This window comes from Centropristis striata, chromosome 11, assembly GCF_030273125.1.
Source record: "Centropristis striata isolate RG_2023a ecotype Rhode Island chromosome 11, C.striata_1.0, whole genome shotgun sequence".
Taxonomy (NCBI): domain Eukaryota; kingdom Metazoa; phylum Chordata; class Actinopteri; order Perciformes; family Serranidae; genus Centropristis; species Centropristis striata.
In genome coordinates, this window is record NC_081527.1 from 20,767,283 (window position 1) to 20,790,014 (window position 22,732).

Below are 22,732 nucleotides of genomic sequence, written 5' to 3' on the forward strand. Positions count from 1 at the left end.
CAGCACTTGTTTATGAAAGCTGTGTGATCCTACCCCCTGCTTGAACTTTGCAAACAATTAACTCAGAGGGTAATCACAAGAAACACATCTAAACTAATCGAAGACTTACATGTGGGGCTTTATTAGGATTATGTATCAAGAAACACGTTGTGAATTTATTTCATGAATACTGAGGCTTTTTGAGAACTCCAGTGACTCACCTCTCCATTCAGAAAGCAGTAAAATACTGACACAAAGAACCCCTGCAGAAGAAGATACATTAGTATTAGAAGAGGTAAATTCAGCTGTATTGTGCAATGACACCTTAATTAGACATCAGAGAATACAGATGGTGCAGTTGTGGGAAGAAAAAGCAGAATAAATTAAGCGTTCAATTTTGGGAGAAAATGTTGTAATGCCAGATATTCTTCTAGACTGTAAAGAAAGCTCTGTATGAAATCTACTTTTTCTGCCCACTCAGTGTCACATTTAAGCAAAGGAGATAGAGAGATTTTTTTTAAATGGCCACAGAGCAGAAATCAGGTCCGCATGGCCTTGTTACTCCTGTCAGCTGAGCGCACTGAACATGAGGCCACAGTATGTAAGCACAGCCAGGATGCTACTTCAAATCATCCTCCCACAAGAAGCCTCATAAACTGAAAAGAAGTGATACAACTCTGCGATAAGACGCATTAAGAATTCAGTATGACTCACGTTGTTCACTTTATGCACAGTGTGTGTGGGTTTTTTGAGCGTTGGCCAGTGTCACACTGCGTCATTATCCTTAGTCTCACCTGAAAGGACTGTAAAAACGAGTTGAAATAGATGAATACGATTTGTGAGATGTCGTCCTCCCCCGGATTCACAAAGAAGAGCATGTAGGTGATGCCCAGCAGAGGTAACAAGACCAGTGTCGCTTTCACGGCTTTCCTGTGAAGAAAGGGACAGAAAATCAACACCCTTGCTTATAAAATTACCATAATAAGAACTTGGATTTCATCTGAGGTGTTTTTTTGGAAAAGGCATGATTCTGCGTCAGTGGGCCGACTGGGAAAAAAACCCACACATACACTGCTGATTTATGTGCTTCTTAAAATGTCAACACATTATTCAAAAATAAAGTCTACTTTGGCACAGTACTGTGTTTTATTAGTTGTCTGAATAAATAATGAATAACTTACAAACTAACAAAGTTTGGGTTGCCAGGTTAAAACAGAAACCTGTTTATTATTATTATAATGATTCATTTGGTAAAAATGTATTTCTAAATGCTTCATGTTTTTATTAGTCTGGAGTTAGTAATGTCACTAATAATAGTATGCAGCTGCAAATATTAATTTGCAATAAACAGATTTTTGTTTGGTCAGCAGCTGTTTTCCAGAAGGTAAGTGTTGAAGGTGTTAACTAGAGGGGTTTCTGATTAAAGTGGAAATAAACAAGATTGTTTTGCTTTCATTTATGAATATGGAGTAAATGGTGATTACGCCATGTAATGGCTGCAGTATAATGACACCATCAGCGCTTAGATTGGTTTCCTATTAGCCTCACTTTCACTTCACTTCAATTTTGTCTGCCATTGGGTCTTATTTCCTGGGAAATGTAGGCTCAATTTAGAGCACAAAACAGGAAGGAAGTAAGAAAGTAAATGTATAAGTAAGAAAACAATTACATGGAGGTTCTATTGTTTTGAAGAGAGCTAACTCTTTATTGTCTCCCATATTGATAGTTTCATTGCATTGCAGCTTCACGCTGCCATTCTTGCCTTTCACAATAAAAGCCGTAGAAATGCACTCAGCATTAGTGCTCACCAGAGAGCATTTCTCCGGTGGCCCTGGAGGTCACAGCGCTGCAACTTAAGAAAATACATGCAAATACACAAAACACAAGCAAATTGAGAAAACACCTTCATTAATTTGACAACACAAGCGCAGAATTAGAAAACGCGCTGCAAAGAGCACAACACAACACAATAAGAAACGTTGTGCAGAGGACCACAACACTTTAATTTCACGTTATAATGTTAAAATGTGAAATGATCACGTTATTTCATGATAATGATATTTTCATGTTATAACGTGATATATAGCGTTAGCTCGCTAGCCTGTACCAATCACATTGCAGTTAAACAAATCAAATAAATGAATGATACACGTTTCAGTTGGTCTCAGCACCGAGTTGGTTATATTATGTTATAACGTTATAAAGTGAAATTATCATTATCTTGAAACAACGTGATAATATCACAAGCGTGTCCAGATGTGTGCATCACTTTAAAGCGTCCTCTGGAAACGCTTCTGTTGTGTTGTGGTCTATTTGCAGTGCATTTTCTTATTGTGTTGTGTTGTGGTCTTTGCAGCGCAATTTCTAAATGCTGCGCTTGTGTTGTCACATTGATGAAGATGTTTTCTCAATTTGCTTGTGTTTTGTGTATTTGCATGTGTTTTCTTAAGTTGCACCGCTGTGAGCTCTCAGGGCCATCGTATATTTCTCTAAGAGGCAACTTAATACACTCAATAAAATAGCTTACAGCTATCTCCAGGTAGTGGAAATGGCAAACAGTCAAACAACTGGACACTCAATGCAGTAAAAGATTTTTAAAAAAGCCCTGTTGACTGAGGAGGCAACAAAGGCAAAGAGGGAGACTGATGTAAATTAGATGAACAGATCTGAGAACCAATAATGACTAAAATAAAGTTGGGGTTTTAAATATAATGTGATATAGTCTCAAAAAAGGAAGCCAATAATCATGACACGCTATGCGACAGCAATTTACACATCACAGAAAATCCAATTTTTTCTTTGTCAAATCCACTCTGCTGTTTAAATTGCTCATCCAATTCTGTTAAAACCGACAAGCTTTTTTGAAGGAATCATTATGTTCTAAATATAGGTCAACAATTTACGCCTGACACTTCTGTCCTCCACTCACTTAAATCTGCACGGCTCACGTCAGCATATCTGTCACAGTACAACCGTAAATCCTACCCCAGCCTGAAAAGCCTGAATTGAAATTGTCTGAGCTGTGACACTACAAACACACTCAAAATAATCCCCCAAGGAGAAAAAATACACTTAAACGCAGCAATCAAAGGTGAGAAAGACAATTTAGCGGTCAGATACACATACAGCAGGATTACGCACAGCTTGCCACTTCTTGTCAGACATATGACAGGTTGCTCCTACAAACATTACTGTTAGAACTAAATGAAATTGCCTCTTGAACAAAGTACTGTAACAACCTTGTGCTCACTCAAGTCAATTTGTTTGTCTCGACAGTACTTCAAAGGAATATGACGGACACATCTGGCAGATTTATACCACCGTCCAGCATTCTTCTACAGTTCTGTCTGTCTATCTATCTATCTATCTATCTATCTATCTATCTATCTATCTATCTATCTATCTATCTATCTATCTATCTATCTATCTATCTATCTATCTATCTATCTATCTATCTATCTATCCATCCATCCATCCATCCATCCATCCATCCATCCATCCATCCATCCATCCATCTATATAATATATATATATATATATTAGAAATTTCTATTTCTATTTCTTCTATTTTCTATTTCTATTTCTATTTCTATTTCTATAAAATTCTATTTCACATTAGATTTAAGATTTAGGGAGCAAATACCATATAATGCTGGAAGTGTTGTACGAAACAAATCAAACAAGAAAATATAACAGTAAGGCAAAACATCAGAGACATTGTAAACTATCTGGCCATTAGCACAGTCTGGCAAAAAAGATGATTAAAATGATCATGATGATTTAATGTGTATGAAACACATTAAATAAATAGGTTCAAGGCATGGACTGTAAAAAAAAATATATCAACCTGTCAACCACAAGGTAGTGATGTCCTACAGCATACCCTGCTTTATCCTATTTTACTCTTATTTACAAAATGAATATCATGCTGTACTAAAGAAGACATGAAAATAAAACTGAGACCACAAACTAATTTTGAAAATGTTTACTAAGGAAATGAATCAAGTGAAGAGTAGGGTCTTTATGTCACATATTTCTATGCAATCAGACTTCTTATGCACCCAGTGGAGTCGCCCCCTGCTGGCCATTAGAAAGAATACCGGTTTAAGGCCTTTTCACATTGGCTTCATCTTTCGGACCCAGAGGTTGCTGCGTGGTTTAATGGTGTTAATGTGATTCACTGTTTTAATTTAGCACAGTAATTGCAATTACAGACAATACTTGCAGAGGCACAGCAGAAGCCATTGATCTCTTCTATCACCACACTGGCAGTGCTTTGACGTTATTGTTAATAACATCGGATCCTTTGATCCCCAAATATCTGCACTCTGAGAGGATTTGTTTGCAATTAAGTCAGAATTCAAACACAAATTATGCAAGTGGTATTGGTCTGCTTTGATGCTAAAAATGCATTTCTTCAGTCTTGTTACACTCTTGATGTCCTTGCAAGAAATAAACAGAAAGAGAAAGTGGGACTACTGTATAATACAATCATCCACACTACAAACTCACCTGTACTGTATTGTTTCAGACGTTGTCGAAGCTCTTAATTTAGTCATAAGAATTCTTACTATGTTGAAGAGGAAAACAAAGTTTATCTAGAAAAACAAAACAGAAAAAATAATTAGTTCTGAACCCTGTTCTAATGGCTTACACAGAAGCAAAATACCCCAGGAGCAGATTTCTGCAGCAAACATAATCTGCTCATTAAATGCAAGAAGGAGGAGTAGAGGGCAACACAAGTCAACTCCTTGCTCAAAAAGAAAGTATTAGAGAAGCACACAAATCAAAACTGCTACATGCTGGCAACAGCTTGTCCAGAACCATTAGTGTATACATTCCTATGAATACAATTTCTTATTCTTAGGATTCTCGTGTGTGGAAATGCCCAAACCCATCAGGAAGATTAATTCCACCTTTCCAACAGGCTAGATGCAGGATGGGGATTTGCTTTCATTATAAAACCATTTTCCTGTTAGGGCAGATCTTTTCATCAGTTTACACCTTCAAGCAGGCATCTGTGAGAAATCTTATGTTCATGCAAATTGTATGTTAAAAGACTGAATGGTTCTAACAAATAATGTAGAAAATAACGGCAGTGGGTGTACAGTGCAATGCTTTTCTGTTTTGCCACTCACCAGAAGCACAAGAATTACTGGTCCCTGGTAAATGTAGTCCATGTATTTTCCTGGTTCTTTACCAAACCAACATCTGTTGACAAAATAAAATAACAGCAGAAAATTAAAGGAAACATTAAAGAAGTGTCAGGAAAAAGTACTTTAAATACACTTTTATATACACTTACTGTTCATTTTCATAATACAACTTCCCTATAGCCCAAGCTACTATTATAGGGCATGGAATACCTAGAGTAAGAAAAATAGAAAAAATTAATTTAAGTTAGAAATAACACAAAAAATACAGTTAAAAGGGCATAGAATGTTGTTATAATAAAATAGATTTGAATGTATTCATTAATATAACAATCAACATGGTTACAAACACATTTTGTTTAAATGTCACTGGAGGGAGTAGGTCAAGAATAATGAAGGTTAAAAAAATGTTGTTTTTTTTATTTTTTTTTGTGCAGCTCGATCAAAATGAAGAAAAATAACAAGAAAACAAGCTCCGGCTACAAAGTATGGTGGGAAAAAACAAGAGAAGAAACAGGCTTTCATTTTTCTCTTTTGAAAGCAACAACAGTTTTAATTGGCTTCACGGTCATTATGATCCAGGAACTTCAGCTGCTGCTGTCATACAGGCCCAGTTTAAAGATAATGGCTATATTTATATTTATGTGAATGTTATGGTGAGGGTGCTGCCTAACCTTTAAACTTTGTCAAAGGAACTTTGATAAATACTTATAATGAAAGAAATATTGACAGAAGCCATATGTATGAAAATCATTATTAAAACCTATTTAAAACTATGATAACCAATAACTCTGCCTTTCACTGTAACTGTTTTTAATATTTTTGCATATGTTTTTGTCTGTGCTGTTTTGTGTTTTCTCTGTACTCTCATTGTATGTTTTTTGTTTTTATTGTATTCATGCATATTTTATTTTGTGCGGGCAGTACATTTTATTTTATTTATTTTTATCCCATTTTTAATTTATTTTATCTTATTGCATCTTACTGTTCTATTGTTTACTACATTTCTTTGTATTGTGTTATGTATTTATTGTTTGTGCAGCACTTTGGAAACCTTGTGTTTGCTAAAATTGTGCTATATAAATAAAGTGGATTGGATTGGATTGGATTGTAAATAAGGGGTTGCCCTCAATGATTCCTCGAGAAATAAATAAAGGATAAATAAATGAAATTTAAAGAACAGCGCATGTTACATTCTCTATCGTTCACCTTGGCCTACCACAGCTCTCTCTACTGAACGCGGATCACATTTCTACATCGATCTGTCAAATCCACAGGAGTTGTCGAGCCAAATCACACCAAAAATGAGGTGCTGGTCATGGCCGTGACACGATCTGAGGAGACGACAGCTGCATACATGGCTCCGGGGATTTTATTTTTGAGTACTTGATACGCCTGTGATGAAATAAAACCATTTGAACTTCTTTCTTCAACCTCTTTTCAATATATATTTCTTTTTATATTTCATATTTTCTTCTTTCTTTTTCCCATATCATTCACACTAGCAGTGTTTCCATTAAAGTCAATGCAAATTTGAAGCAAAATTTTGATATGTCGCATTAAAGAAAATACAAATTAGGGACGTTTCCATCAACTGCTTTAGAGCGAATAAACAAAGCTGCATGAACATACTTTCATTAGACGATGACAGTGTAATGTATTGCTGTAGGCTACTCCGTCAGTAAACTGTAGAAGAAGTAGAGGAAGAAACTTTTATGTGCATTTTCAGTCAATGTGAATTTTGTTTTTTTGGACCAGGGGTGTCAAACTCAAATACACAATGGGCCAAAATTTAAAACTTGAATAAAATCGCGGGCCAACATTGAACAAATAAACCTTTTAATATATACCAAACATGTTTTGCTTTAACATTAAATATGGAACCAGCAAAGCTTATAAACATACAATATATAACTAAATAGTGCTGACATGCAAAATCAAATTTCAAATAAAAAACACATCAGTGTCATTAATTTATTAAATAAAAAAAAAATAAAAATTGTATGCCTCTTTTCTATTTGCATCCTTCTGATTTAAATATCAAAATAAACTTTTTCAACAGGTTAATAAATTCTGCCTTTCTATTCGCCATTTTTGGGAAGGGTTAGCTCGGAGACAGCTCTAGCTTGAGGTTGCTATGACGACTGTCACAGAGGAACGCGTTTCTGGGTCCTGTCCTGATTGAAGCGCCAAAACAACAGCAGGGCATTGTGGGATTTGTAGTATTAGCTGTAAATGCGCCGTATAATACCGGCGGGTCAGCTTTTATAGTACAATAAGATAATAATTTGGTATTGCCTCGCGGGCCAAATAAAATTACACTGCGGGCCAGAGTTTGACACCCCTGTTTTAGACCGTCCTCCACCGCCCTCTAGTGGCTGTAATAATAATAATGAATGACGGCAATGCAGAGTTCGGGGCAGTGATGGTTGGGTCGAACAGACATTGGTCTTTCACCCAGGAGAACAGGGTTTGTGTCCCATGTGAAAACAAAAGTAAATGATGTGATTTAAACATCACTGAACTCATGTCTTGTGAATCATGTTTTTACGTAACTATGTCACTTCTGGTAGGCACGTCACCCTCGTAACTACTTCACTTCCAGCATTCACATACATTTATGTACTATTTAAACTGCCTTTTTTAACACCTTTCCAGGATTTTTTCCCCGTACACCTCGGTCAGTGGCTGTGTAGCCTAAATTTAACGAAACTGCAGTCTTTTTTTTACAACTACGACGCGTGCACTATTTTTAGAACGCTCCACTCCGATCTGTACCACAAAACGCTCATATGGGTCGTTATGGGTGGTATTGACAAATTACCTATTCTGTCGTTTAGGTTGAAGATCTTGTTGCTTTTCTCATGTAAATCTTCAAAATGAAACACGACTAATATAACACAATCTAATATTTATTATATTATCACACTAACGTGATCAGAGTTTATGCTTATTTTACAGTGTGTTTGAGACTGGGTTGCATCAGAAACATTGTGCTGCATTTGCTGCAAGATGGAAGTTAAAAAAAGGGGGGGGGAGGTAAAGCCCACTGGAATATCTGACTGCTTCTCCAAAGCACTCAGAACCGCCGATCCCTATAAACAAGCTGTTGACTTTTTCACCCTGCCTTTGATCCGACAGGCTTTTATAGACAAGGTTGATCAGATGTTCATAAAGGTGAAATGATGAGCGAAATGAACTTTAATGGAGCTGAAAGAGTACCAGGTCTCAGCTAAAACCAGCAGGCCTCTGGTGGAAGACAGATTTAATCTGCCCCACTTCCATCATTTCCTTAAAGAATTCTAATTAACAAGCTCTCAAGACATATATCAGTGACACTAGGAGAACCCTAATCTCTTCAGTGGCTCCTGGTTTCCACCAAGCAGCAGTTGTATAAATGAAAGACTGAACTTCATGCTTATTTACCTGAATTTATATCATGTATACTACAACTACCTGTTTCTGCTTTAAATTGCTCTTAAAGGTACAGTATGCAGGATTTTTCTAAAGAAAACAACAACAAAAAAAGTATGGACTCATACAAAAGTAACCCCTTTCACTCATCACTAGAAGTGTGTCTGTATCTGCCGTCTACCTGTATTATCTCCATCCTTTTAATTTTGCTGTGTTTGAGATGTTTCTTTCATCAATCTGTGGGCACAAGGCTACAAAATGGCAGACACAGTGCCAATTACAAATGCAGAATAGCGAGACAAAATTCAAAATGGGCAATTTTCATTCTAAAATAAGAGTGAATCTAGGATTTGCTTTCACTTTTTTATTGAGCCAGGGAGGAGTTTTGTTTGTTTATTTCTTTCTTGTGTTTACAATAAGTAAGCAAAAAGTCCTGCATAGTATGCCTTTAAAGGGTAATTTACATTTTTAAACTTTTATTCTAAGTATTTCATTTTTAAAGTTAATCTTTATTTGTTTCAAACCTTTCAAGTGTGTTCCTTTTTTTGCTACAACATGTAAATTTCCCCAACAGCTAAACAATTCTTTATTCTTTTCACACATGAGATGTGATAGATGATGGACATTAATTACAGAAAGTGAAAATGTTATTTTAAGATATTGTCCTCACTGAAAACACCCTATGGCATATTTGTTTCTACTGATAAATTGAATTAAAACAAAACACATGATTAATCTACACCTGTAGGAGGAATTTGCACAGATAATCTAATCATGACAATAAAAGCTGTCAGTTAGTTTTAAATTATTGATTGATTGATATCTGCCTTAAGTTATATGGTTTGTTTTCCACTTTAAAGCCAATATGAGCTTCCCAATCATGTCATCCATGTGTCATTACTAATCATATGCCATCTCCTAATTATCTATTTATTTTTTATCCCTGTGTTCATACATCTCTGAGTCATTTTAGTATGACCTAGATGCAGTAAAGTATGTGTATAGTTCTCTTCCTGCAAGAACACACGATGTCCATTACATAAACAGACAGGGGGGGAAATGTCAGACTGGCTCAGGAAAGCACACAAGCATGCTCCCACTTTTTCTGCCTCGGGATGGAATATTCTGACACCATGCTTTTCTGTAGCCAAGGTGAGCATAGATGATTTATGTGATCATGGTGGGGCATCTGCTACACGCCCAAAACTCGTTCTATCACTGGAAGTCAAGCACAAAAAAATGACATTTTCCTCACTTCACTGCAGCTCTGTTCTCTCAAAATTAAAACCTTATCTCGAACTTGAAGCACTAAATGGTCTCCTTCTGCTTCACATGCTGGCCAGACTGCACTTGTGGTGCTTGAGTGAAGCAAAAGTTCACTTTGGATTAGGGAGAAACAACAACAACACTGCACACAGCTGGGTTTAATTCATTCATTAATTTATTTATTTAAAACAGTGCCTGTAAAATATATCAAATTCTTTAAGATTAATTTTTGGCAGATATTTGCAAATATTTTCAATGTGCAGTACTTAGCAAATGTATTAGAGCATATTGTGAAACAGTAAATTTGAAAACTCATGGATAACAATAATGATTATATCTTAGCATTAAAAATATAATTTTGGTTGAAGAGCTTCTACGTACTGGTACCATTTCAGAAACATAAAAAAAATGATTTTGGTAATTACTAATGCTGTTAATTTAGGACAGCTGTGGCATAAACCAGTGGTTAATACATTTGTTAAGCATCTTTTATGTCAAAAATACTCACAGAACAATGAAACAACAATTATGGAAAAAGTAAATCCATAGATGAAGATCATGTGATATGACTGGAAGCTCTAGAACAGTGACTAAATAGACCTTGACTGTTTCCAATGCCACAAATTAACACAACTCATGCTTTTGTTTGGAATATCTGGACACCAAATACAATACAAGTGTACAAATTAAATTAATATGAGACCCCAGAGCATGAAGTTGAACTAGACTGTTGGTTTTTCAGCTTCTAATATTTGCAATTTTGTATAAAAATCAATAAGAAAAAAACTATTATATACACAAGGAGAAATTTAAACTAGATAACCTGATTTTGCATATGTTCATACTTAAGGTGGAGTAAACACTGCCTTTTAGTGTCAATGTTCATTCAAAATTAAAAATATTGTAAGTGTAAAATACTATCGTTCAGAGCCGAGAGCTGAGTGAGGTGTTAATGCACCGTCAATATGGAAATACTCACACCAGCCGATGAAAAGGAAGACCCACTTTCTGAGCTTATCGGTTGAATAAGTCATCACGATGGCTGTGTGAAGGTAACATCCTTCAACAAACATCCAGAAGAAGTTTGTCACCACAAAGTAGTTGTATATTGTTGTAATTAATCGACACCAAGGCTGAAAAAGAAGACACAAGACTCAAAGTTACAGAAATACTTGATATAAGCGTTTCTAATGGCTTTATGTACACTGCAAAAAAGCCAAATTGGATTTTTTTGGCCTAAAACAGTGATTTAAGTTGGTTAAACTTGGAAATATAAATTATTGACATTTAGGGCAGTAATGTAAGTTAGCACAACAAAGCAAGCCAGTTGTCTGCTCAAAAACAAGTTGGTGAGTTGTTGTTACTTATATCTTTACGTTGGGGTTCACAACAAGGGAAAATAGTTCTGCTAACTCTTATTTCTTTGTTGTGAAATGCAGGAAAGCAGTGATATTCATTAGCGAAAGCTAGCGGCTAACTGATGCTAGCGGCTAACTGATGCTAGTGGCGCTGCTTGGTACAGCTACAAGAATAGCCATTAGCTAACTCAAAATTGTGGTCGCAACATTAGCTGACATTTCATAGCGGCGTTACAATCGTGCCAATTCAGCACAATTGCAGAAGTTAGCAGAAGTAAGGATTAAAAGTTATGACAATGTTAAATTGTAAGTTAGTACAACTTACAGTTGAGTTGACAAAAAACTTAAAATATTTTGTTTAATTGTCCAACTTAAAATTTTATCGAAGTTTGTTGCCTTGAAATTTTGAGTTCACCCAACTTTTCTTTTTTTGCAGTGTAGGCTACAGTAGTATGTTTGTGCAGCACAGTGCACTAATGCGGTTACCTCATTGCTCTCATGGATATTGTGGTCAATCAGCTGTAGCAAAAACCACATAACATTCCTCAGTATGAAGGTGGTGATCAAGTTCCAGTGGATGATGTTTCGAAGACATCGTATACTCCTGCAACACAATAAAAGACATGTCTTATTATCGTGTTTTCACAGAGCTCATTCATAGTAAAGAGAATCCTAGGTCTGAATAATGTTTTATTATATGACAATAACTCATGTCTGCAAGTTATTGGCATAATGATGATTTCTTTGGTTTTTTTTAGTAGTTTGTCTGTTAATGGATGTGTGTACATTTAAGCTTATTTTGGTGAGAGAAACTCATTTTGGACACTTTGAAAGTTACATGTATAATTTTTGACCAGAAGCTCTGGGAAACTAATTTCTATCCAGGAAACAAGTGAGTTAATTTGGGGAACAATATTAATGTATCTGGTTTTCTTTCATAGTTTGTCCCTACACTCAATTTCGACAAAAGTGAGGCAAAAAAAAGTGCAAAATATGACGCTGGAGATGCTTGCAGCAGGAAGCAGTTTTTAACTACTTCTGTAGACAGATTCTGTCATGCAACATGCAGTTACAAAACTTTAAAGGTATGTAGCTAAAATCGAGTTCAAAGATGGGTGCGATCTGAGCAAGGACCCTCTGGTGTGGTATCTAGGAGGGATATTCAAAGAGATACACTTTAACTGCTTTGTGAGAAATTGCCCTGTTATTATTGACGATAAAAAGCATCTTTCCTTCTATTTTCCGGCACGTTCTGCAACAATAAGGGGAGTATTTTTCTCAATTATTTCAAAGAGGATTTATGGGTGTGCCAAGAGGGAACATCTGTGGGGGAAAAAAACATTAACTGGTTGTAGATTGTCCAATGAAATCCAATAAGATCTCTGAACAAAATATTGACTATTTTGGTCTTTAATCTAAAGAAATCAATATTTGCTTTGAGGTGCATCGTGTCAGTCAAACCACAAAACACAGCTGAGGCTGCTTAGCATCGGCAATATTTTTGCATAGGTTTAAACCAGGACATAAAAAAGGTATGACTGTTTCGAAGAAAAGAAGTGTTGTGAAATGCCCATTATGTCCTGCTTATCCTGAGTGCTCCAGCTGAGGCGAGCTGCAGAGATCTACTCATTTGACATAAGCAAGTTAATGATAAGCAGTCCGAGGATATAACATGAATTTCCCTGATTGCCCTCGATGCATGCGGGGACACACTTGGGCAGGGACTATTTTTGTACTTGCCTTAAGCACAAGAAGAGAATGAAGGCCACGACTAGAGCTCCCACAGAGATACAGTGACCCAGGTAGTTGATGATCAGCGCTATTTTGTAATGCATTGGATATTTTCTCTGCAAAGAAAATACAATTACTTCTTAAATGCAACTGCTGGATAAAAAAACCCCATTAGTAATACCAAAAAGCATTAATTAAATACTAATCATTTGTCTGGGCTTCGAGTGAGAGAAAGCAAATGTCATTGACACACTTCAGATGTCATGGCTTAAATATATCTGAGAAAATAGAGCAAGGACCATAAATACATCAGGACACATGATGTAAAGTAATCAGGCCAGATTACTCATTACATGCAATAAATCAGACTAACAGGGACACAGTCAGGACAGTACTAATGTATTTGTTTAGTCGTCTGGAAACAATATTTAAATAGTTTAACCGGACTACACAGATAAATAAAATGCAGTTCAATAAGCAATCAACACCACATTACTGTTGCTGGATCTGATTGGTATTCCCCGTGTGCCATCAGTGTAATGATGAGAAGCTGTGATGAGCATTTATCTAAGTCGCTTAACAGATTGCTTACAGGATGGAGGGCGTAGCAGGAGTGCTCCTGCGATGCCACACTAACCTTCTCCTCCAAAATGGGCTCACAATTGGAGTAATTGCTCCTCAACGCCCACGTCCCATTATCCATGCATTCCCTGTAAGCACTCCCTGAAAGAAATGAGATAGTAGCAAGGTTTAGAAAACAAAGAAAGTGCAGCATTGTTGTTAACATTGATCATTTAAAAAAAATAACTTGTTGATCTCTAAGATTGGTTTGTCTGTTCTGTATTCAGCATCGGACACTGCAGTCAGCAAGGCGGTGTTGTTGCAAAGTTATAGCGAAGTGTTTTCAAAGTATGCAGCCCAAAAAACATCCTTGTAATTTCTTCGAGCTCAGTTCAAAGTTGAGCACTACTATCCGTCCGGGTCTTCAACAGAATACTAAGCAATTCAGCAATACACTTTCTATTCATGGTGGGGAAATGCAAAGCCTCTTGCTCTGTCAGTTTATTTGCATATCTTTTAAAACCCTGCTTTCCATAATCAACTCTGAAACTGAATTTTTCATTTTGCACTTCCGCAGCGGGCCCTTTATCTCTTTCACACTGTAAAGGAGTTGGGCGGAGACAGAGCAGCAATCAAGCTCTAAAGGTTATTTTTTCTGCTATTCTGTTATGACCAGAAACTTAAATCACATTAACCACTCTGCAGCAAACGTACACATTTTTTTCATGCAAGCACATCAGTTATGGGTTTGCTGCTGACAGAAGCTACAACCAAAAAGCATTAAATAATAATAGATTGAATGAATGCTTGAATGAATGAATGAATGAATGAATGAATGAATGAATGCTTTATTTCGGTTACAAAAAACAACAAAAAACAAAAACAAAACAAAACAAAGATAAAATAAAATCATGTTTTTTACAAAAGAATCCATCAGACAGCAACCGAAAAAGGAATAGGCTGAAGCCCCAAAGCTTATTTTTGCCTTTCCTGTAAGATTGGAAAATATTTTCACAAGTCAAAGCCTCCAGTGTTAATATCATATTTAACTCCTAATAAATGCATTACAGATGATCTTTAATGAACTGTATGATCAGCTTATTTCTAAATAATCAGACACATTAATTCATAAATGTGCTTAAGTTTACTTTACTGTGAGGGAATTAGTCCTCAGGCAACTTTGATATTTCCCAAATATCCGAATGGATGGATGAATAAATGTGTTTATCTCAGTGACGAGAAAGTTGCATAATACTTGTTATTCCCCCTCTTGGATTAGTATTTTACACAGCATTGACTGCATTATTATATTCATATTTAATCATCCTGTGTCTCTTGTAAACAACAAAACAAAATGTTAGAAAGTGAGGGAGCCATCCACCTCAGAAGTGCTCATAGGGATTCCTCAAACAGTGCAGTATTAGATCATTTCCATTACAATTAATAAGTTACATAATGTGACATTTGTGTTTGGAGAGCAGAGAGCAGAAAACTGCCCGTGGCAGCTAGAGACAGAGGAGGAGTTGACTTAAGGCGACACACTGTTTTGTCACAATTTTCCCAATGAGGGAAAATCCCAATCCTCGGCAGTCTGAGTGGGAGCTGTTTAGCAAAGAGAGTGGTAAATCAGACGCCGTAAAATCACTAACGCACTTGAATGAGTGGGACGTATATCCCCTGAGACTCAGTAAAACAGTCAATCGCAATACACTCTGAAACACAATGTGCTTGTTTGTTGGACTTTGGGGAAAAAAATGCCTCGACATGTTTATTGATCAGTTGCCATGTAGCATTTATCGAGTACTAGAGCAGTGAAGGCAACCGTGATAGGACAGCTAATGTCTCACGCATGGTTTGAAAAAAAAAAAAAAAAAGGCAAATCAACTGGAGAATGATTGCACCAGGGAGGACATCAAGTCATTTCTGGGGTGCATTACTTCTTCTTTTCACTGTATAATTCATTTAGTTGGAGCCATTATGCATATGATTGTGGTGCAAACAGTCAGAGGTGCTGATTCAACTCTCTCCATTAAACAATACTGCATGCATATTTGAATATAATGCAGTCCGATACAACAATAACACATATTACTGATTTGACAAGTCTAGGTACAGTGGATTTAGATCTGGAACTTGTTTAAAGTTAGCCTGGGTATACCCATACTGCCTTGCAAGCTCGATTTCATTTCGAACCTGCAGGTGGTCTGGCAACGCTGGTCGTTTCTTAGCCCTGTTTTAGGGATCCAATCACAGAACGGGGAGGGACGGCAAGGCGATGACGTGTACTACTCGACAGATGGAAGCTTGTAGTTTTCTTACGGATCCAACATGGCTGCAGCAGACGCGAAACTCTCTTTTGATCTAGCTGAAGACGGCGTTTCCAATAGTTTAGAGTGAAAGTTGATTTTAAAAGAAAAACAACATTTGACTTTACACTCCTGTTTCACTATGAAAAGGATGTTTTATCCTTGCTTCCGACGGGATTTGGCCAAAGCCTAATCTACCAACTAGCCCCGCTACCGCTCACTGCTGTAACGCTGGTGATCTGGCTACGAGCCGCGGGACAGCGGAGGCGCATAAAATCAGTGGATGTGTGTGGCTGAATGAAATGAGGCGTAAAAATAAATAATCTTGCAGAAAGCGAGAACTGGAGAAGCAAAGCAGCAAGCAACACTCTCTCACAGACACACACACACACGCACACACACAGAGACCAACACTGCCGGTAGACTGTGAGCTGAAACTACAGAGCAGCCAGAGTCAGAACATGCTGCAGGAAAATGTTGCAGAAGCAGAATTGAGCATTTTAGTCTCAAAGTAGAGATGGGCTAGTCTGGCTATGTAAACATCAATTTCTGTCGCTCGATATACGTCGTCTGGTATAACTGATCTGATTGGCTGAGAGCTACGTACAGACGCTTTTGATAGACATTCGTAGCGCCCAATAAACGGCTCTGGAGGATCGTAAACCATGCCTCCTCTACGGAGAAATGAATTGGTAGTGTCCAGACTATATCTCATTTGTGATTAGTCTGGCGTTAGCCAGGCTAGTTTAAAGTGGTCTAAATGTGACAAACACAATTAAATCTGGCTTTATTTAATATTCTTTGTTATATTGAGCTCCATTACACAATACTGCATGCAATTTTGAATACAATGCAGCAATACAATACAATACACAATACAACGATAACACACATTACAGCCTGAAAAAATGGTAAATAAAGAGCTCCTTCACACAATAATAGGCTTTATTATCACATTTCCTTTTTTATACTTACTTTAAATGTATCAAGCCACCTTCTAATAAATAGTTTATAAGCTGAAATTGTTTTTTTCTGCATACTTTATACACAGCTTTTATTAATTAACAAGAACAACTCCTTGGGTTGCCAGGTTGTGTCTTTAACCAGCATGGCATTTCCATTGTCTCTCTCGCTCTTCAAATATTCAGGAAGTCTGAACGTCTGACCCTGCAGAGCATTATAAATTATTTATATTATAACAACTGCAGACTTGACAGATTTAGTAAAAACCCTATTAATATAATGAAATGTAAAAAAAAAAGCTGCATTTAAAACTTCAACACTACTAAATGTCAGAGAGAAATATTGTACTTTTACTCCACTACATTTATCTGATACTTAAGTTACAGGTTGTTGTTTTTTTGCAGATTTAGATTAATACATAGTATAACCAAAAATAAATAGGAATCTATCACTATAGATTACTGTAAATTAGCTTCACTTTCACCATCTGCAACATTAAAGTGACGCTTAGAGATATTACATCACTATTTATTATTATCAGTGGTGGAAAAAGTCCCTTACTTAAGTAAAAGTACTAACACCACATTGAGAAATTATTCCACTGCTAATAAAAGTCCTTACTTAAGTAAACTTAAGTAAAAGTACAAGTTTATCAGCATCTAAAGATAGTTAAAGCACCAAAAGTAAAAGTACTCGTTATGCAGAATGGCCCCACTAAGGTTGTTTTATATAATGTATAACAAATGTTTTATTAGATTATTATTACTATTGATGCATTTATGTAAGAAGTGTTTTAATTTTCTCAAGGTAGTGCTCATTTTAACTACTTACTTTCATTAGGTTTAATGTAAATCAATCAATTTAAATGTGATCATGTTTTTCATGTTAGATCTTGAAAAGTAACTGTCAATATTTATCACAATATCACAATATTTGCCTCAAAATGTAATGGAGTAGAAGAATAAAATACAAAGTTACTACAATTGTACATGCATAATTGTACTTAGTTACATTCCACTAGTTATTTCCTATAAAAACATTTGTATAAAATATTCTTAAATGGGCCACTTAACAAAATTAATTCTTCTACTTTTTGTACTTTACCTGTAAACATGTTGGTGTTATCACTTTTACTTAAGTACTACTGTCAATGCAGGACCACTGATTACTATTCCTGATAATTTCACTTAATTTATATTTGCAGATGAGAAGTGAGAAACCCATGAGCATTTAATAAAGGATTCCCTACATTTTTTACAGAATAGACTAAAATTCAACATAACCAGGTGGCAACCTCCGGGTCTGTGCAGGGAGGCAAACCAAGAAGTGCCTTAAGCTGCATTCTACCGAAAATTCCAGCAGGGGGTGCTGAGTGTGACTGCATAAACATTTCTGCCCATTCATTTCAATGCAAAATGAGAAAACTTCTCACTTGATTTATTACCTCAGAATTTTTTTTTAGGACAACACTATGGTCTCAATCGCTAGTAAAATCATCTTCAAGACAATTTTATGTTAATAGTTCTAATAATGGCCCCATTTAGAAGAAAATGGAAGATAATGAATCGTATGATTTTGGGTGTGTCCTCCTTTGATTGACATGTTGCTAACAAGGTGAGCCATCTTCAGGAGAGAAGCAGAACAACTCCATGGCAACGTGTCAATAAAGTTATATATAACGTTATATGGATATAAAAAAGGACGTTTATCGGTTTGGTCTCATAACTTTGACCCTTTCACACTGTATTTTCACTTAATGACAGTTTGTTTGAACGTTTTGTTCAGTAAAAATGTCTTGTTCAGCATTTGGTTGGACTAACAGAAACTCCAAGGAGTCGCTGCTCAGTTTTCTGAGGTAAGAAAGATACATTTTGTTTTTGTTTTTTGCTAGCCAAAATGAACATCCCAGTTAATGCTAACATGGATTAGCAGAGGCTTCTCTCAGTCAGGTTGAGGTGTCGAGAGGCTGTAGTCAGTGACGTCAGATCCCTCTCGCTCCTCCACAGACCAAATATGGTCTGCTCCGCATATCGGAAACAAGATGGCGACGAGTGTAACGCTGAACTCGAGGCTTCCAACGGGCCACAAACTAATGGGTGACGTCGCGGTGACTACGTCCATTATTTATACAGTCTATGGCCTAAACACATTTTTCACAACCTGGTAACCCCAATGGTTGTCTAATTAATCGCTCTTCTATCTATGACATGTCAGGAAATTATTTATCAACCATGAATAAAGCCATCAGTTACAACTCTTAAAAAGGTTGTAGTGTAGTGTAACTGAGGTGTTTAAAGAAGACGGAATAGATAGATAGATAGATAGATAGATATACTTTATTTATCCCAAGCTGGGAAATTACAGTGTAGCAGCAGCATTACACACAGAGACAATAACAACACAATTAAGTAAAAAGAACAACCTAGGCATACTTCAAGCAATAAAATATAAAAATACAATAAAAATACAATAAAATATAAAGTGTCTAAAGAAGGAGTAGAATAGAATTCCAGGACTTTTATTATCCTGATACATTATATCTGTAAACAAAATCGTGCAAAATATATCACAACACCTTCAAGTTGACAGAGCTAATATTACAGGAGCAGCACAAGGTGCTTTCCAGATAACGTCCCCCCGTCTCTCCGGGCAAGTTTCACACTGTGTTTGTGAAACAAGCAGTGATGTTGCAGAAATAGACGAAAGGGGAGCAGGTTCTGAGTTTTGTCCCTGTGAGCTATTCCACCGAGGCAGGACTAATTCAAGGCACTGGTGCAGGGAGAGCACATTTCTAACAAACCATCTGTGCATTACGCATGATGAAGCTATTCTCTTCACACGTTTCTTTACAGTGTATCATCCTCACACACAATTTGAATAAAAAACACTAAATGACTCAGTTTCTCTTGGGTTTGGGGAAGGGATCGGCTGCTTGCGAAGGTGTAAACGATGCTGGAGGCGACCCAGCACTGACCACACTCTGTCGGTGTAAAGATGCATAAGGAAACGAAAGAAATGTGCAATTTCCAACTGGCTTGCTCCGTGCCAACACTGCCCACCTCCTCCGCCAGCCACCCTGCCAATTTTCTTGCTTTTCTTGGATGCACAAATGCAAACAAACACCATAGCACTCGGATTGAAAGATTGGAAAGCTTGTTTGTCGAGATAAATGAGGAAATGTTCTGAGAATTACATACATTTAGTGCTGATTGGGTGCTCATGCATATACTTCAATTGGGGGGTTTTAGTGTCTGAACTAATGTGAAAGCAGACCAAACAGTGTGTGTCTTCAGTGTCGCTGAGCTTGACCTGTTTCTTTCATCTGATTGTTGCTGCGCTGCCAACCATGGGACCTGCTGCAACAATGCCTCAGGAATAATACACTACAACATTTTTCACTTAAAGGTTGTGTAAGCCTGTCTGTCTTTGTCCTGCGTTTGATTGCTCTGTGCTGTCGTTTGTCATCTGTCTCTTTAGGACTGTGTTATATTTGAACCAGGAGGTTGGCCTCCTGATTGATGAATGAAATAAAAAATGTAAAAAATTGTAACTGCAATTGTACGCCTCCTCAGAGCACCAAAGCTGCTGCTCACAGCTTTTTGCAAATTACCCACTTGTTTCAGTTGCTTTGTGAAGTAGTCCAGGAGCCGGGGCCCTCTGTTCGGATGAGTTTCAAATTGTAGCGAAGATGAAAGGCTACAGTATTTCAAAGCCGAACGATTAAAACAGCTCATGCGAGTCGCACACCTGAGCCAGTTACGGCTGCGTTTCCTTCGAGCCATTTGAAATTTAATTTCGCGAGCTGGGGACAGACTAAACTAGGACAAGCCATAGTTGCGTTGGAATCTCACAGCTCATTGCAGTTTGATATTTCATTTAGGCAGCAGGAACTGGAGCAAAACTGCTGTGTCATATACAAAGACGTCACAGGGCAAGTAAGGACAAATAAGGAAGATGTCAGCAGGATACAAACACATATTTGGACAACATCAAGAGCATGATGATGGGAATGAATAACAATTCAGTTAGTCTATATTAGCCTTTGAAACACTTTAAGCTTTATTTTCATATTAAATAAATAAGTAAGTTTACTGAGACTGGTCTACCCTCAAAAATGACCACATAGTTTGTTTGTACAGGCAGCAAAATATGAACCATATTTATGTTTTAGACTGTCCTCCACTGCCCTCTTGTGGCCATAATAATAATGATGATTGACGGCGATGCAGAGTTGAAATGGCGGAATTTGCAGTGACATAACCTAGATCAGTGGTTTTGCAGCCTAAACTAAACAAAAACGGCACCCCTTTTTTTTTTACAACCACGTACCCTACGTGTATGTATAAATTACGTTTATCTTTAGAACACATGCTATTTTCTCTATTGCGAAACAAGAAACGCTCATATGGGTCGTTTTGACAAATGCTCGTATGTGTTGTTGTGGGCAGTAATGACAAAAAACCTATTCTGTCGTTCAGATTGGAAATCTTGTTGTTTAAACCATTTACTAGGGATGGGAATAGAAAACCGTCAGGATTGCATGCACCCGAGTTTTCATCAATTCCTTTTATCGATGTCGCCATGTTTTATTGACAGTGTCCCATTGAAAGACATGAGTGACATTAAACAGATGAATCTATGTGTAATGATAGAGAGGACCAAGAAGGATGGCAAAAGTGCTGCTTGTCATGTCTGTAGATTGGCCATTCCAAGTGTGGAATCACCAACAATAAGACATGTTTCCACTACGTCTTCCAGCTACACTTTAGAGTGTGTTCATTGCCCTTCTCAGCGCCTCAGACAGCCACATTCAGAAGATCTTAATGTCAAGAGGATGCATTCACTGCTAAGAGCTGCTTTTGAAAACGCTTGAAAAATGTATGAAAGTTCATAGCAAATACTCTACCATCATTATCAGGGAAACCTGTCTGTGTCATCTTCTTCCAGGTTTGAAATAACTCCATAGAATAGTCTGCTCTTGCTTTCTGAAAAGCATATCTTTCATACGGTAAAAGACAATAATGGAAAGGTAAGAGAGTTAAACTATTTCATTATGCTTATCTCTATTACTGTGTGAGCTGTGACACTGAATCTTTATACTTATCTTGACCTGTTTTATAATAATGTAGGTTTTTGGGTCATGTTTTTTTTATACTGTCAGAATGGTTCTTACCACTTGGACTTGCATCTCACCTCATGGCTATTGTTTTTGCTCTCTTTGTGTGTCACAACCTCCGCTGACCTTTTGTCTTCGATGCAAAAGTGTCCTTTTTCAAAGGGCAAATAAAAAGGCTTTTTTTGTTTGATGTTCTGATTTCTGTATTTATGATGTAGCTTGAAAACAAGTGATATGTTTGCCTAAAGCACACAACAACAGAAGACACTTGAACGGATATACAGAATTAAATCACATACACAAGCAGGAAAAAAGTGCTCCCTCTGAGCCATATAATGGAAAACTCAAACTGTTTTCTATCTGGAGAGAAATAATCAGACTGCTCTCAGTTTCCAAAATCACACATTAATGACCCACGTGACCTGTGGTTCAGATCATAAACCGTTAGTCTCCAGTGAGTCCAAGCTGTCAGCACAAACATGCCAACATTAAAATGTTCCCATGTCCTTCATTGACCCAAGTTTGATTAAACACAACATGGCAGCTAAACCACTTCCCAAATATACTGTCCTGTCCTTGTCACATTTATTCTGTTGTACATTTTGTCAGAGGTGCTGATCCTTTCAAAGCAGAAAGAGAAAAAAAAACTCCCTGCCGCTTTGGCATTGTCAGCTCAGTCAAAAAATGACTGGATTACTTAAAATTCATCTTTGGGAGTTTTATTCTGAGGAGGTACTGAAAAACCAGACGGTGTTAGATAACAAGTCTCACATACATCACAAAGTATTTAAGATCATCCTTCCAGGTATACACTTCCTGATACTATTGCTGCAATTTACTCTGATGCTGAGCTTTTTATTTTTAGATGCATGCATTTGACTGCTG

At 36.9% G+C, this 22,732-nt stretch overlaps 1 protein-coding gene across 1 annotated transcript in view; it reads right to left on the reverse strand.

Moving 5' to 3' along the window:
- Positions 1-22,732, reverse strand: part of LOC131980723 (corticotropin-releasing factor receptor 2) — a 45,271-nt gene that overhangs the window by 4,858 nt on the left and 17,681 nt on the right. Inside the window, exons 3-11 of the mRNA XM_059345011.1 lie at positions 13,539-13,624; positions 12,911-13,017; positions 11,657-11,774; positions 10,792-10,945; positions 5,285-5,345; positions 5,118-5,190; positions 4,492-4,577; positions 774-909; positions 201-242 (exon numbers count right to left, since the gene is read on the reverse strand). Of these exons, the coding sequence (XP_059200994.1) occupies positions 201-242; positions 774-909; positions 4,492-4,577; positions 5,118-5,190; positions 5,285-5,345; positions 10,792-10,945; positions 11,657-11,774; positions 12,911-13,017; positions 13,539-13,624 (863 nt within the window). The remainder of the gene's footprint in view (positions 1-200; positions 243-773; positions 910-4,491; positions 4,578-5,117; positions 5,191-5,284; positions 5,346-10,791; positions 10,946-11,656; positions 11,775-12,910; positions 13,018-13,538; positions 13,625-22,732) is intronic.